Source organism: Cyprinodon variegatus, unplaced genomic scaffold, assembly GCF_000732505.1.
Source record: "Cyprinodon variegatus isolate N-32 unplaced genomic scaffold, C_variegatus-1.0 Scaffold371, whole genome shotgun sequence".
Classification (NCBI taxonomy): domain Eukaryota; kingdom Metazoa; phylum Chordata; class Actinopteri; order Cyprinodontiformes; family Cyprinodontidae; genus Cyprinodon; species Cyprinodon variegatus.
The window spans coordinates 375,161-390,892 of NW_015150824.1; the positions used below are offsets into that span (position 1 = coordinate 375,161).

Genomic DNA, 15,732 nt, shown 5'->3' on the forward strand with positions numbered 1-15,732 from the left:
TTTTTTATTGCAAAAAAAAAGAAAGAACATACATTAACAATATACATGCTTTCTTCTCCGTAAAATATTCCTGTACGGTGAATAAAGCAAGCAAAGGACTGGATTTTGACCCTTTTTGATCTTTGTGAACTGCATCAGGTGGCTATTTGAATTAAATTCATCTTTTGCTTTGATCACCTATAATTCTTAAGTTTTTTTTATTTTTTTTTTTTTTTTGTTTTGTTCAAAATGTCACTACATTCCATATAGAGTTGGTTTTTTTTTAGAAGATTCTTTTAAAATATTCAATTTTGAATGAATTGTTTAAAGATGTGAAGTCAACTTTATTAATTGGAATATTTTTTGGCCTATGGTTATTATGATTTCCCTAAAACCTCCTTAACTGACGTCAAGGGGCGGGGCTGTATTGAATATTCATTGGCGCGTGGCTGGGAGCGCACGCGAGCCGATAGGGGAGCGCAGATGATCTGGAGCGGCTCTGCTGCAGCGAGGAGGAGAGCAGGAGAAAAAATGATGATGAGTAAATCATCACATCTCCACGTTTGACACAGAGACAAGTTACTTCGTTCATCCTCACCGGCTTCCATACAAAAGGAGGCGCGCATCCCCGCTGAAAACAAACCGCACTGTCATTATTATTATTTTATTAATGAGTTGATTTGAAGACTTCTTCTGTCCATCTGTCTTAGAGGAGTAGCAGACAGACACTGGCAGTCATGATGGAGTCTATCTTAGACAGTTTAACAGCGGAGAAACTCTATTCCTCCGCAGGAACCAACCTGTTGGACCTGGAGGAACTCGGCGATGGAGATTTCCTCTCTAATGAGGTGAGTTTTGTGTTTCTTCCTGCTGGAAATCATCTGTGTTTGAATTCAAGCTCCAGCTGTTCCGCCTGGAGCCGGACCTCAGAGGGGTGGTGGATTTATGAGATCCTGGCACACATCCGGGGTTCAGACCTTGTGCGTCTGTGTGCGTTTTATTGCGCAATCAGGCACCAAGTCAAGCTGGCGAGTTACTGGTTAACTCGCGTGTTCAATTAACAGGTGCTGCCTTTCCCCCCCTGCAGTGCAATTTAATTTTATTATTATATTTTTGCATCTTGGAGCTTTATAAACAAAACTCTGCACCCAGATATGAGCATTTATTTTAGAAAATAGTATATTTGCATCCATTTCCCTTATAAAGAAAAATAAAATGTGCATACAAGCTAAAAAAAAAATAACTAAAGACAACTATTTTCATGTGCAACATTTTTTTTTTTTTTCCCCAAATGGACACAGATTAAGCTATTTCTTAAATCAGGGGGAAAAAAAATAAAAATATTCCACATTGTATTAATGGGTAAATTCCCAACTATCTGGTTAAAATTCCTTTTTCAGATAAGATAAGATAAGATGAGCTTTATTGATCTCACAGCGGAGAAGTTCACTCATCACATTTTGGCATAGAAGTTAAAGAAGGTGCAAACAAGGAGGAAAAAGGTGCACTAAGAATAAACAATATATATACAGTATATACAGGTATATACAGCATATCAAGATAAATAAGGATTAAGGTGCAAGTGTACATGTATCGTACACAATGAAAGAACAAAATAAAAATAAGAAATAAAAAAATAAAAAAATAAGAAATAAAAAATAAAAATATGTACAATCCAGATGGCTTATATACAGGTGGATTTACTTTAATGTTAAAGTGTAGTTAAAGTGTAGTTCCTTAGCACTGTTTGAAATCAGGGGCGGAGCTAGATGGGGGGCCAGGGGCCAACCTTAGCCAATCATTGACCACCCAAAACATTTTTAATTTTTCATATATTAATTACTTGACAACAAAACAATGTGGTTAATTATGCACATCAATATATTAACATTAAAGATGATAAGTACAGAATTCAAGCAGAAATGGATTTTGTGTTATATGAAGTAAAGAGAAAATGAAGTGTCTCTGGAAGTCATCTAGGAGTCTTCAGTGAAATAAATAACTATTTTAATAAAAACTTATTAAAATAATCAATTTATGTAGATATTAGTATTTGTAAATATCAATTTTATGCAGAATGATTACTGATAAAAGTAGGTAAGTAATGACAATGGAAAAGATGTTCGCCCAAAACTCAAAGCTGAAAGAATTTTATCCACTATACCTTTAATCTAGAAAGCACAGATGTTTGACTATATTCGCTTATTTGTTAGCAAAGACTGTGGGAAAGTATAATTTGTCTTTATTTAGAAAATATGGATGTTTTGCTTGTTAATTTTCCTGTTGGAACAGTGTAGATTGACCCTGAGGTTCTCGCACCTATCTACTTTTGGCCCCCCCTCAGTCTACATTGGTTATTGCCTGGCCACCATTATAAAAATTTTCTGGCTACTCCTCTGTTTGAAATAAGTATTGCCTGAAGCAACAGTTTTAACAGGATACCCTGCTCATGCTGAGGCCAGATCTGGCTCCTTTAAGCAGCAACAGTAAGGTATCCCCAGGCTTTTACTCTCCCTGGTCAGTGGCTGCAGCTAATGCTGCTGTTATCCAGATAATTAGCCTGAAGTGGACTTGCCTTGCAGGTTGACCAATCACATTAAGCACAGTGTTAGAGCTGGAACCTTTACTATACAACACATGCAGTGTTTATATGGTAAAAGTAGTCATACTAGCTGTTTTAAAATACAACCACTTCAATTATTTTTTATTATTTTATTTTATATTGAAGCTTTAGGTAATGTTCTATAGATGTCTTATTAGAATAGAATAAAAAAATCAATTTATTTGTCCCACAATGGGGAAATTCTGGTGTTACAGCAGCAAAAAGATTAAAGAAAAAATGGTCACACAAATGTGGACCTTAGAAAAGTGTACAAGAATAAAATAATAGTGAAGAGTTTAAAAAATAAGCAAATAAAATACTGTACTGTAAAGTGTTTTAACAATATAAATACTGTGTATCTGGGGAATAAATAACCAATATGCAGCTGTGGACAGTTTTACAGTGATGGATATTTGAAAATAGCAGCAGCATCAGAGATGTGCAAAATGACAGCAGCATGTTAATTTAACTGACGAAGGTAGAAATTGTGCAATAGTTACAACTTATTGAGGTTGTTGGAAATAGTGGTAATTATAGAGTCTCACAGCTGCTGTGAGGAAGGATCTGTGATAATGCTCCCTGGTGCATTTAGAGTATAACATTTTGGTGCTTTTGACAAACTGTAAAGCAGAACAGGATGTTTTTAAGACATGCATGCTTTTTAATCAGTACAATCACCACATGTTGGCTGATAAATCGAAAACGCTGCTGTTCTTTTGCAACTTACACACAGATTGAACTCAGATAATACCCCGAAACTGTGACATTGCGATTTAACTATTTTCTATCCGGTTTGGTGTCTGCTCTGGTCTTTATTTGGAATCATTCACTGGTTTTTAGTATAGAATTATAAAAAATGTTTTTTCTATGTTATGGTTTCAAAACCTTCCCAAAATGTTCTGTGGAAATTGTTTAATGAGGTGTCAGATAATATGAGTGTGGACAGTTTTATCTGCCTTAGAAGAGCACAAATGAAGCACTGCTGGCCCTCCCCCACCTGTTGCTGCAAAGTGATGCAAAAGCACTTTAAGTTGCAAAAGAATCAAGATTTTTTTTGAAAATAAATTAAAGGACATTATTGTAACTGCTATGATTAATATGTCCTATTTTTGTTTCCACCATTTTTTTCCCTTTTCTGAATAAAAACAAGTCCATCTTTTATGTTTTTGCTTTTGATTTCTGTTTTGATGTGGTGAAGCTTTTTTTAAACAAATGTACCATAATATGAGATTGTCCTGCCGCTCTGTATTCCCATGCTTTTCGGGACATGCCATGCATGGTTGGGCTTTAAGATCTTGATTAATGACGTTAAGGTGGAAAGACTGAGAACTGCTCCACTCTTAGAGGTCAATGTCAGCAGGAATGTCTCGGTTTCCAATTCCTCACTCTCTCTTTTTCCACATTGTGTTCCCTAGCCATTTCTTTTTTAAACAGCACGTTTTTTGTTTTTTTTTAGGTGGACTTCTATTCTAGTCAGTGAGTCAGCCCTGCAGTCTGCTTGTGGTTTAAACCTCCCCTGTCTCCACTCTAAATAGAGTTGTCCTCTGTGCTGTGAAGCCACTAGGCCGGGCTCTACCATTGAGAAAATAGGAAACGATGGCTCATTATCAGACTTTCTGTCTCAGGCTCTCTTTTTCTCTCCTGTGTTCAGTCAAATTATCCTGTAAGCTCATCAGGCTGCGTACCTGAAGCCCACATTTGCTGGAAAATAACTATTTTACTGCATTTAATAACTGTATCTCGATCTGCAGCCATTTATAAGATATTTATTACCGTAAATAACCAATAAAATGGAAATGATTCATCAATAAAAACCCAGGCCAAACTCTTTTTACAAATAAACTAATGAAGCAGTTATGATCAATGGCGTTCTTGACCACAGGAAGAACAGAGTATATAATAGCTGATGGAAGATCAATAAACAAATCAATCAGTTCTATTAATTGAAAAACACCTGCTGTTATTGAGTTAAAAAATGAAATGATTTTGTTCAGGTGGTTTACTCCTTATTGCTAATATTGTTTTATTACTGCAGTTTGCATATCACAACAAAACAGAGATCAAACTGACTAGATCGATATATTAGCAATAAATATGTGAAAAGAAAAGTTTTAGCCAAAGTCAGGAGGCAAAGACCAGCTGATATTTTTGGCTTTTTTCTTTTATCGGAATTCATTAATGCGTTCAACAGCCCTGCCTTTAGACCACTTGAAGGGCACGCATTCCCACTTCCTCTGTTTGCTAAACGCTGTTAATCTTTTGTTTAATTTCTTAATAAATGTTCCATTTTTGATTAAATTGAGTTTGCATTTATTATCAATCTGAAATTTCTATCCAACTCATTCTCACTTCCATCTCTTCACATGTTGACGTTTGGTCAAGTCCCCAGATACTGATGCGATGGGGATACCCCTAACTGATGCACAGGGTTCATGGCAGGCTGTAGCAGCAACTTCCCAAATTTTTTCCATGAGCTGTGAAAAAAAACCCAAAACATACCACTAACCCTCCCCTTACCCTAAACCTAAAGAAATAGTAGTATACATGTTACAATACGCTTCTAAAGCTACCAAAGTGACTTTGTAGCTCCCGTTATACACTGTCTGCTACCCCCTGCACCTCAGTATATGATGCACATGGGACTTTGACCAAGCACCAATATGTGACGCTTTGAGATTGAGAATGATATAACTTCAAGAATCAGTCCCTCCAAAAAACAGCGTCACATATTTGGGGGGATCATTTGGACTGATCTCAGAATAATTGGGATCAGCCTTAAAAAACCTCTATTGGTCAATTTGTGCTTCAGCCTCATTAACTGTCAAGGTCTGTATCTGTACTTTCACTGAACTCTTAACCTCTGACTAGTAGAGTAACTTTAAAACAGCTCAACTTCCTGTTAAATACACTGATCTGAAGTCTGTGGTTGAATTCTTTTTTTCCTTTTTTCATAAAGCTTTTCCCTGCCAGCATCAGCTTTGGCCAATTCTGATTAATCTATAATAGCTGTAAAAAAAAAAAAAAAAAAACATAAAAAAAAAAGCTGGATATCTCATAATTTGAAATGGAAATACTTGTGCAACACAGGTGGCAGAAAATAATTCAATATTTTTCCTCTTTTTCTGTTTATTAAATGCGTTGAAGATCATTGACCATTTTTACTGAGGGGAGGAAAGGCTTTGATGTATTGAGGATATACTTGCAATCCATACAGTCCTTCTAGGATCAGAAAGCCAACTATGAAAGAAGCTGCTTCAGAGTTGAGGTTGTGTTTCAGATGCTATTCAATAAGTTGTGGATTTTATACAAAGACATTTTGTTCTCTGCTGTGTTTGTTTGGACCTCCGTCTCATCTTTCCTGCGCTAGCGGTTTAAATCATGCTCTTCTTTAATTATGTCACAGTGTTACCATGCCAACGATGGGAGAAGAAATAAGCAATACAACACCTTTTGAAACTCCTACAGCTTTGCGTCATCTGTATGCTCAAACTTTTCTGTGCCTCAAATTTCTCTCTGTGGCTGAACTTTTCAAAGTGAAAATATTTTCAAATGAGCAGTTTTGATGAAAAGGCATATGTTAAAGGTTCAACAGGATAGTTTAAGACTTCCTAAATGTATATTTCCCTTTTTAAATTTTGTTTCCCCTCAATATATTATAAGTCATAACTCCCTCTGAAAATAACTGCTTACTGCTGTAATAACCTCCACACTGAAGAGTGTTCTAGTAAGCCAGGCGTCCCCAAAGTCGGTCCTCGAGGGCCGCTGTCCTGCAGGTTTTAGAGGTTTCTCTGCTTTAGAACAGCTGATTCTGATGATTGCAGTTCAACAGAATCCTGTTAATCAACGATCAATGTAAATCAGCTGTGCTGGAGCAGGGAAACCTCTAAAACCTGCAGGACAGCGGCCCTCGAGGACCGACTTTGGTGATGTCTGTAGTAAGCACTTGACTGATCAGCTTGGTTTTCTACATCATACAGGGCTACACAAGTGTATTTGCCCCGTTTTAGATTTGTTAAGCTTTTTTCTTAAGCTCTCCTGTCAGATTATGTACATTATGTACATTTATGCCAAACCAGTTTTTATATAAAAATTTGTTTTTAAGCACAATGTAAACTTGTCTTTTTTTTAGGGAATTAACATCTTTGTTAGGGTCATGTTACATCACCTCAATTAGATAAAAGTCCAGACTTTGACCAGAGCAATTTTATTTGTGCTTTTTGAGCAATTTAGCAGTGGATTTACTGACAATGCACTTGGATTAAAAATAAAGATACATTCTCCCTAAGAATTCACTGGAAGAGAGCAGAATGTATGGATCCATCAACTACAATAATAGCTTCGAGTCCTGAAGCATAATAAAACTGGTATTATTTTTATAGAATGTTATTAGATCTGCAAGAGATGTACAGTAAGAGGTTGTGTGTCTTGTCCCGTCAGTCCACAGAGCACGCCCTTTTGGGACCTCCTGCATGAGTCACTGATGCTCTCTTGGAGTATTTTTGGCAAGGGCTGTCACTGTTCCATGTTTTCTTAATTCAGATGAGAAATTTCATTTCAAGATGTATTTAAATGAACTTGTTTTTTATGTGTTCTTAAAAATGTTTTAGAATGGGCACTCCTGTTGTCCGATAGGTTTTATTTAGGGGCTCTGTTGACTTGTCAGATCTGAGAGTTAGATGGCTGACCTGTGAAAGTGAACCAATAACACAAGGTGACAGCTTTTTTTTAACAAAGAAACAGGTTGGCTTGGATGCATTTTTTTTTTTAGCTTTGTGTTCTGGGTCATTATTTTGTTGGAAGACCCATAACCTCCAAGTGAGACCATGCTTTCTGACACCAGACAGCACATTACTCAGCCCCAGAACATAACAGAGCCTTCTCCATGTTTCACAGTAAAGACACTGTTTGTTTTTTTTGATATGCATTATTTTTTCCATCTGTAAACAGAGCAAAAGGTTCAAATTTTGTCTCATTCCTCCAGAAGCTTTGTGGCTTGTCAAAACGTATTTTGGCAAATTCCAGTTTGACTTTTATGATTTGTTTGCAACAATGGTCTCCTCCTTGATCGTCTCCCATTAACTCCACTTTGGCTCCATCAATGACAGATGGCGCGGTCTGACACTGATGTTCCTTTAGCTTTTAGTTCACCATTAATCCTTTAGAAGTTTTTCTGGGCTCTTTTGTTACTATTCATATTATTCGTCTCTTTTTTTCTCTTTTTTGGTCATCAATTTTCCTTATATCCACATTCAAGAAGATTAGCTAAAGTCCCTGTGGATCTTAAATTTCTAAAAAAATATGTGCAACTGTAGTCACGGCAACATCAAGCCAGTTGGAGTTGGTCTCATAGTCTTTACCTTTACCAGGCTTGTCTATAATTGTCTGTCTAATCTCCTGAGAACACTTCCTCTGGTCCATGTTGGGTGTGGTACACACCATGTCACCAAACAGCACAATGACTACCTGCAGCCCTATATATAGACCTACTGACTGATTTTAAGATTGTAAGCACCTATGATGCTAATTAGTGGATACACCTTGATTTAACCCATCCCTTTGGTGACCTTGTTTTCAGTCTTTTCTGGAGTTACCATAAATTTAGTCCAGGCTTGTTTCATGGGTTTATTTTTTCAGCTGATTCATGGTTTTATAGCACTTACTAACTTGTATTTGTTCAATTTTTATTCATTATTATTTTTGTCTGATTCAAGTTATTTCAGTAATCATAGTGGGGCTTTCTCTCAAAAAAGTTGGGTTACCAGCATTTTAATATAATCTAAAAACTGATTTTTGTATTTATATTTGACTCATTTAAATCTACGGTTTCACCTTAAATATCTAAGTATGGCAAAAAAGAGAAATAAATAAAATTAAATAAAGATAGAATAAATGCAAAAGGGGCCATTTCTTTTCAAGACACTCAATGTTGTGGTATTACTTGAATTGGACAACATATAATGGTTAAATATTTTAATAATTTAACCTGACCACAGATTGTCTGATTCAATGATATAAACTTAAACCTAAACTCTACACCTTTGGGCATTGCTTCATAGCCTGATGCCTACACCTTTATAAAGTTAATAATTCTTCCATTATACTAGTTTTCAGGTCATTTATTAAAACTGAATGCATCCCAGTTTAGAGGTTAATAAAGGTGTGCTCTGTGTTGCAGTGTATCCTGGAGTCGCAAACTTCCTGCTCTCTGTTTTTCTTACCTTTTTTCTAGCACAGGGTGTGCCTGTATACCCAGAGGGAATATATATGCAAGAAGCCCAAAAAACTTTCAATTTCAAAAGTAGGGATATTAATTTTAGAGAAATTGAGTTTAAAATATAAGCATTTTCAGTCTTATTTATGTTGCAATCTTTTTGGGGGGGAAAATGCATGGAAGCTAATTATGGTTAAAAAAGTGGTATAAGGTATACAGAGAATGAAAGTTTATAAGCTATTTTTAACAATAACTTAATTTATGTCAAAGCATCTAATATCCCCGCATGAATTTAATAAAGCCCTTATAAATCAACCCTCAGCAGGCTAGCATATGAATTCCTGGGTGGAAGCTTGTTGGTGGCTGCATTAGTGGAGGTTTAATGTGTTGCTTTGCATGAACATTTAATTAAGGACAAAACTTCTGGTACTTCCAGAAAATCTTGACGCTCTCTTGTTTTGTCAGAGTTATGCCGAATATGCTTTGAGAAGCTGACAGTTGAGAATAATTACCCTTAAACTGGAAATTCATATGTGTTTAAGTGATGATGTATGTCTGTTTTTAGTCAGCTGGAGCTGCAGGAGATTCAAGATGTCAAGCAGACACCGTTCTGCTATAGCTCACAGTTGCATAAGAATACAGGGCTGGTGTTCTCTAACAGTGAGCCACACACCACTTTGCACTTAACCCCTCTTTACCTCATTAGTTTTCCTCAATCTCCATTTTTTTCTCTCATTTTCCATATCTGCTCTATTTATTTTCTATTTTATTTAATTCTACTCTCCATTCAGACCCTTCACTCCAGCTGTTGGGAGCCACGCCCCCCTTGTTTGCATACCCTTATCCCATTGGTCGCTCAAATGCCAGAAAGAATGTGTGCCGGCCTGCAGCAGCGGCGTGTGAGAGAAGGAAAAATACCCTTCTGCTGTTTTATTGGGAGCTTTAACTGTTCACTCCTGTGTCACACACACAGTTAAGAGCGTGTAGCTCAAGTTAAGGCAAAGGCAGCCAACCCGCTGCAGCCACACACCTCCACAGGAAGCCAAAATGCAGCCCAGAACTTTGCCTATTTTGTCTTATCTCTGCAGATAACATGTTTTTAGTTATATAAAAGCTGCAATATTGTTAGAAACTGGCAAAACCGCAAATATTGACAAGACTTTTGATAAAAAAAAATATTATTCTTGGGATTTAGGTTGCAAAAGCACATTTCAAATGAGAGAAAGTATTTTTTTTATTTCATATGGCCTGCAGTTTGAGTGCAATCATGTGGAAGACATATTATTGACTATAAAAAACACTGCACTCTATTTTGGTCAGAAATATTTTTATCTCAAAGTAAAATGACAAAAGAATGCAAGGCATGCTACAGGTTAAAAGGGCTTACTAATAATAAACTTTAGGAGTAATTTGTAAAAGAGGAAGTTTGCCTCAATGACCTCTCCAAAATTAAATGATTTACTTCATAATGCAACAGATAAAAGCCAAATATCTACCCTTAAAAACAAATATAATAATTGGGAATCATTAACCCGCCCTAGTTTATTGTTGGATTTCAACTGAAATTACCATCCTAGTATGCATACAAATGGGATCTTGCCATTTATTCTCATTCTGCTATAGAGTCAATGAATTCAAAGTAGACAAAGAACCATATCTGTTCTCCACATTCACTAAAAATGTGTTCCTTCTACATTCTTCACAACGTTTTTATTATATTTAATTGGGATTTATATCTGACAGACCAACTTAGTTTGCATAGAAACTAATGCCCGGTTTCCAAAATGTTCACAAAAAAACGTTGAAAATAGAGCATGCAGTTTTTACTGAGCTTCTGTGACTGAAGGTGGCTGCTGTAATAGTCTCCACCAATTGACCACATCCAGACACCGATATGTTTGCCCATTGTTTGTTAAAAAAAAGGCAGTCAGATTGGATGGTCAATATGCTTAAAAATCTGTTTTTTTATCTTTTTATTCTCCGTTGGATTTAGCTCTGGACTTTGACTGGGCCAGTTTTACACATTAATATGATGATCTATAAATAATGCTCTTGTTATATATTAGTTAAGGCAGACCTTAAGCTTGGCTCTCTATGGGGCTCAAAGCTATACGCATTTAAACCCAGAAACAATTGGCTTTTAGTGACAATGGGAACAGCTCACTGACGCATATCAACCCGGGCCAATCAACAAGCAACCCGCATTAAAATCCCCTTGGATAATAATAATTCTGACATTTTGAATTGAAAAAGCTTCCTGGATGGGAAGCGAAACATCTTCAAACTTGGAAACAAAGTCCAGTGGATTGTTTTTTTTAACTTTTTTTGAATGACTATGACCTGGATGACTGAGAAACTTCACCAGCATAAGCGTAAACATGGTGCAGAGGGATTCGGACAGATATTATAAAGAACACTGACTTCGCTCTCGCTCCCATCCACGTTGCTCACCATTATTTACTTCCCTTATTTCTGATGAAGTGTCAACATCATCAATGCTAATATCAACACCCACCCAGCCTGATGCTGTCATCAGACACACCGTGGTGGGAACAGTGGCCACGCAGATTATCAGCAGGGGGTCAGACTCGGCTTTACGGTCAAATGGGCAAAGAGCCAAAAGCCGATTGTTAGCGTATCAATCCGGTTTTGAAAAACCCGTGTTTTTAGTGGGAAAACAGCTTCAGACTTCAAGAAATGCGGGGAATTGGATATCCACTTAGGGCGCTCTACCAATAGCGTGACACATGCACTTTTAAAAGAAAAATGTTTTTCTGTCCAGTGAACCCTGTACACATGTATTAAATTTATCACAGATCTACCCAATTATTATAAACCTCCTGCTCCTGGGTAATTTGGTATAAAACTAAAGAAATTTCATTATCAAAATTTCAAATATTACGTGAACTCTAGACTAAATAGTTTCACATTAATCACAGTAGCTGTTTTTGTCTGAATACATTTTACACATTAGTAAAGAGATTATACAACATTTTATATGCTTCTGTTTTTAATTCATATTATAATATAATGTGAGGGATTGCTGTCGAGGCACTCAGGTGTTTTTTGAAAAATGAACCACTTGGACTATGTGATCTGTTTGAATTGTCTCTGTAAAGTGACTTGAAATGACATGTGTTGTCAATTGCTGCTATATACATAAACTGAATTGAAATAAATAACCCCTCTGAAGATGAAATAAGGTTATGCTGAAATTGTGGCTAAGAGTGATGCAGCAGAAAAGATATCACAATAACAAAAAAGTGTTCCTTAGAAAAAGGAAGAAAGCTTCACAGTGCCGGACTACCCGCAGTCTTGAGTAATCAATACTTTAGATGCATTAGTTTATTAGCCTTTATAAGATAATCTGGATCCTATGTTCTTATTACATGTTAAAGGCAGATACAGTTTGTTTTTAAAGATGCACCAATCAGTTTGAATAATCGACTAATATTCCACATGATCCGCAGGTCAAATTTGATTTTTTTTCAATTTATTATCCTTAAGGCATCAAAAACAAGAGTTTCCTTTGTTTTAACAGATTTTTTAAATGCTTAAAGTGGTGGTAATCTTTATTTATTTGAATGACACGACACATCTATTTCTGTTGTTTCTGTTATAGTCCATCACCAAACCAAACAGGAAATCGATTTGAAATCTGATTGGTGCATCTTTACTAGTCTTGGTAATCTAGTGTATTTCTTATAGATCTTTTCCCTAAATCTGGTGGCATCTAAAGCCCTCACTGTATGAGCTGGAGGAACGCTACACCCATTTTTGATAATCTTCATGAATCTAAACTGAAAAAGTTTTTTTTTTTTTTTTTATCTTTACCTGAGCCAGTAAAAAGCAAGTAGATAAAAAGAAGCGAAGCAATCCGTCGGGGCTAAACTTTGTTAATTACAGGCATGACAGTCACACTCTGCATTTATAACCATTTCATGCATATATCTTTCCCAGCTCTCTTTGTGCGGTTTAACATTTCACATCCTTCACCTATAATGACACACCCGTGCTGTAGTAAGCTACAAAGAAACATCAGTTTGCTTTTTAACACCCTTCTTTCTCCCTCCCCCAGCGGAGAGAGGAGGTGTTTCAGGTAATAATGGGTCCAGTTTAACAGCATCTGCTCACACTGACTCCAGCTGTTCCTGCAGAAGCCACTCTGGTTCACTGAGGCTGCCCCTCCTGTGCGACCAGTTTATTCTCAGAAGGGTTTACATTGCAGATAAGTAAACAGGTACAAGGAAGACACTTAGGAGAAATCAAACTATCTTCCTGTTGAATTTCCCAGCAGTGAAATTCGGGTCCTGCAGGTATGATGCATATTAGCATCCGGGAAATCCAGTTTTTAAAAGTTGACCTTTTGTGGTAGTATTGACTGGCGGGTCATGAAAGCAAATAATTCACCTTTTTGATGTGCTTCAAAAAGCAAATCTCTCCTGAAAGAAAATATTCATGCTTGAAGAGGTTATGTTTTTGCTCACACGCCTCACGTAGTAGTCCAACAGATAAATGATACTGGAGGCCTTTTTGCTGCTGTGCTAATTATACGATCCAAGGAATGTTGGGATCATTTTTAACCATTGCTTTACAGCAGTGTGACGGTGCATGTCCTCTTTCCCACAACGTGACCTGTAATCACATCTATCAGGGTTGCAGTTGAGGCTGTATACCCTCATCCACCCAAGAACAGTTGGCTCACAGATAATTCAGGACCTCACATGGATAAGGAGGGTTGGAAGTACCTTTTTGTAACCCTTTTACTTGTTCAAAACTTCTCACAAGGTTCTCATCTTAAATTAAAATCTAGACTTTGATCAAAACGCTTAGGCATACATGAATTATTTCCCCTAAACTATTTCATGACAGCTCTGAATGTCTGTTTGTTCTTTTTTGCCAGATTAACAGGTTTTCTTTCTTGATTTCTGTGTGTTTTATCACCCATATGACATTTTAATGCTGCTGCTATGCTACCTCATGAGTAATCTATAAAATCTATGCATTACTTTAAAAGTTATGCTTTCATTTCGTTCTTTTTTGCTGTAGTGGAACTTGTTTCCTGGGTCTATCACAGAAGATCCAAGTAAAACAGTTGAAGGTTAAAGTTGTGATTTTGCAAAATGCAAAATGAAAAAAATGCTTATTAGTTATTATGACAGCGCCTGTCTTTTGGTTAAAGCTCAGAGAAATGTCAGGGCAATCGCATGCACATGTCTAGGCCTGAACAGGCGAAGTCTTGGCTGCAGGTGAACTTAAATATGCAAATCAGCAGATGGATAACAGGCCCTTTTGAACCCAGATGGAACCAGCAAAGCAGGGTCATTGCTGAAGCTAGATGTTTTCAATATTAAGAGCTGCAAATGCTGCTAAGTAGCATTAATCTAGTGCAGCTACAAATATGAGAACTGCCATTTGAGATCTGCACAAGGGCTTTAGCTTTTGGACTTATTCAGCCTTTTAAGCTAATTTTAGATCAAATAACTTTAGGCTAGAGAAACTTCTGCTTTTTCTCTATTCTGCATTTCTCCCATAATAGGACCAATTAGGGAACTTTCCACTGTTTTTTTTTTTTCTAGTGCAAGCAGCTCCTAATGTGACCCATATTCCCAGCAGAGCACAGCTTAAGGTTATGCACCTTTTTATGCATTCTGAGCAACAGGATTACAAGGCACCTCTGTCAGGATAAATGCACTATTCTTTAATGTGGGTGGGTTTTCTTCCCGTGCTAAATGTGTAAATGCAAGCAACTTCATGCAAACTACTTCCTTAGTTCCTGAATTGGATTTTAGGGGTCATGTTGTGCTTATTTTGCTAAGCACATGTTTTCTCCCCCTCTGCCTGAGCTGGCTCCATATGTTTTTCTAAGGCAGCTGCATGTGTCCCAGACTTTTACTGCAAAAACACAGCGGTGCAATAATGCACAATGCCTTGCCTGAACTCAGTGATGCAGATTTTCGAAAGTAGAGAGCATTCATTAACATCCAGGTTAAAATTATAGTAGAATAACAAAATAAAACAATGGTATATGAAAAATATCAATATGTGTTAAAGAATCCCCATTGATCAGCTATTAATATTAGGCAAGGCAAGTTTATTTGTGTAGCACAATTCAGTACAAAGACAATTCAAAGTGCTTTACATCGATTAAACAGTAAAATAGAAAGTAAATAAAAAGTAAAAATAAAAAGTAAAGATTAAAACATGATAAAAGCAGGTAGTAAAGCAAATAAAACAGTTGGACCACGACCTTAAACCAATAACACGTCAGTTAAACTCAACAGCTAAAGGCAGCTCTAAACAGATGGGTTTTTAACTTTGATTTAAAAGAACTCAGGCTTTCAGCACTTTTACAGTCTTCTGTGAGTTTGTTCCAGATAAGTGGAGCATAGGAACTAAATGCTGCTTCTCCATGCATAGTTCTAGTTCTTGGTGTGCAGAGTAGGTTTGAACTAGAACTTAGACTATTCTCGGAGCTACAGGGAGCCAATATAAGGACTCCAGAACCAGGCTGATGTGCTTTACTTTCTTAGTTATATTGAGAACATGGGCAACAGCATTTTGGATCAGCTGTAGCTGTCTGATGGACTTTTTAGGCAAATTAGTTGTATTTGTTTTCTTTTCTTTATAACATGTTTGCAACTTTATGAAGACAAATAAGGTTTTAGTGAATTGAAATATAGTGGTGTGCATTGTGCTGAATAACTACCCTTTATGCTATACCAATGTGTGCAATATCACAATCGCAGGGGACTGCTTGGATGCTAGGGTTGGTAGGATATGCCATTTTAGAGGTCATGTGCCTTGGGTGCACACACTTTATTCATGTTTCTGGCTGCCAACATATTAAAGTTCAAGCCCCGGCTCCGACTGTCAGTGTCGTTGTGTCTTAGGGCAAGACACTTAACTTGCATTGTGTACTGATGGTGGTCAGAGGGCC

The 15,732-nt window shown here is 36.8% G+C and overlaps 1 protein-coding gene across 2 annotated transcripts in view; it reads left to right on the forward strand.

Annotated features, from left to right (window-relative positions):
* The first annotated feature begins 464 nt into the window (after nt 1-464).
* Nucleotides 465-15,732, forward strand: part of creb3l1 (cAMP responsive element binding protein 3-like 1) — a 47,989-nt gene continuing 32,721 nt past the window's right edge. For both annotated transcript variants that reach the window (XM_015386547.1, XM_015386548.1), the window contains exon 1: nt 465-827. In XM_015386547.1, the coding sequence (XP_015242033.1) occupies nt 717-827 (111 nt within the window). In that variant the 5' untranslated portion in view covers nt 465-716. The remainder of the gene's footprint in view (nt 828-15,732) is intronic.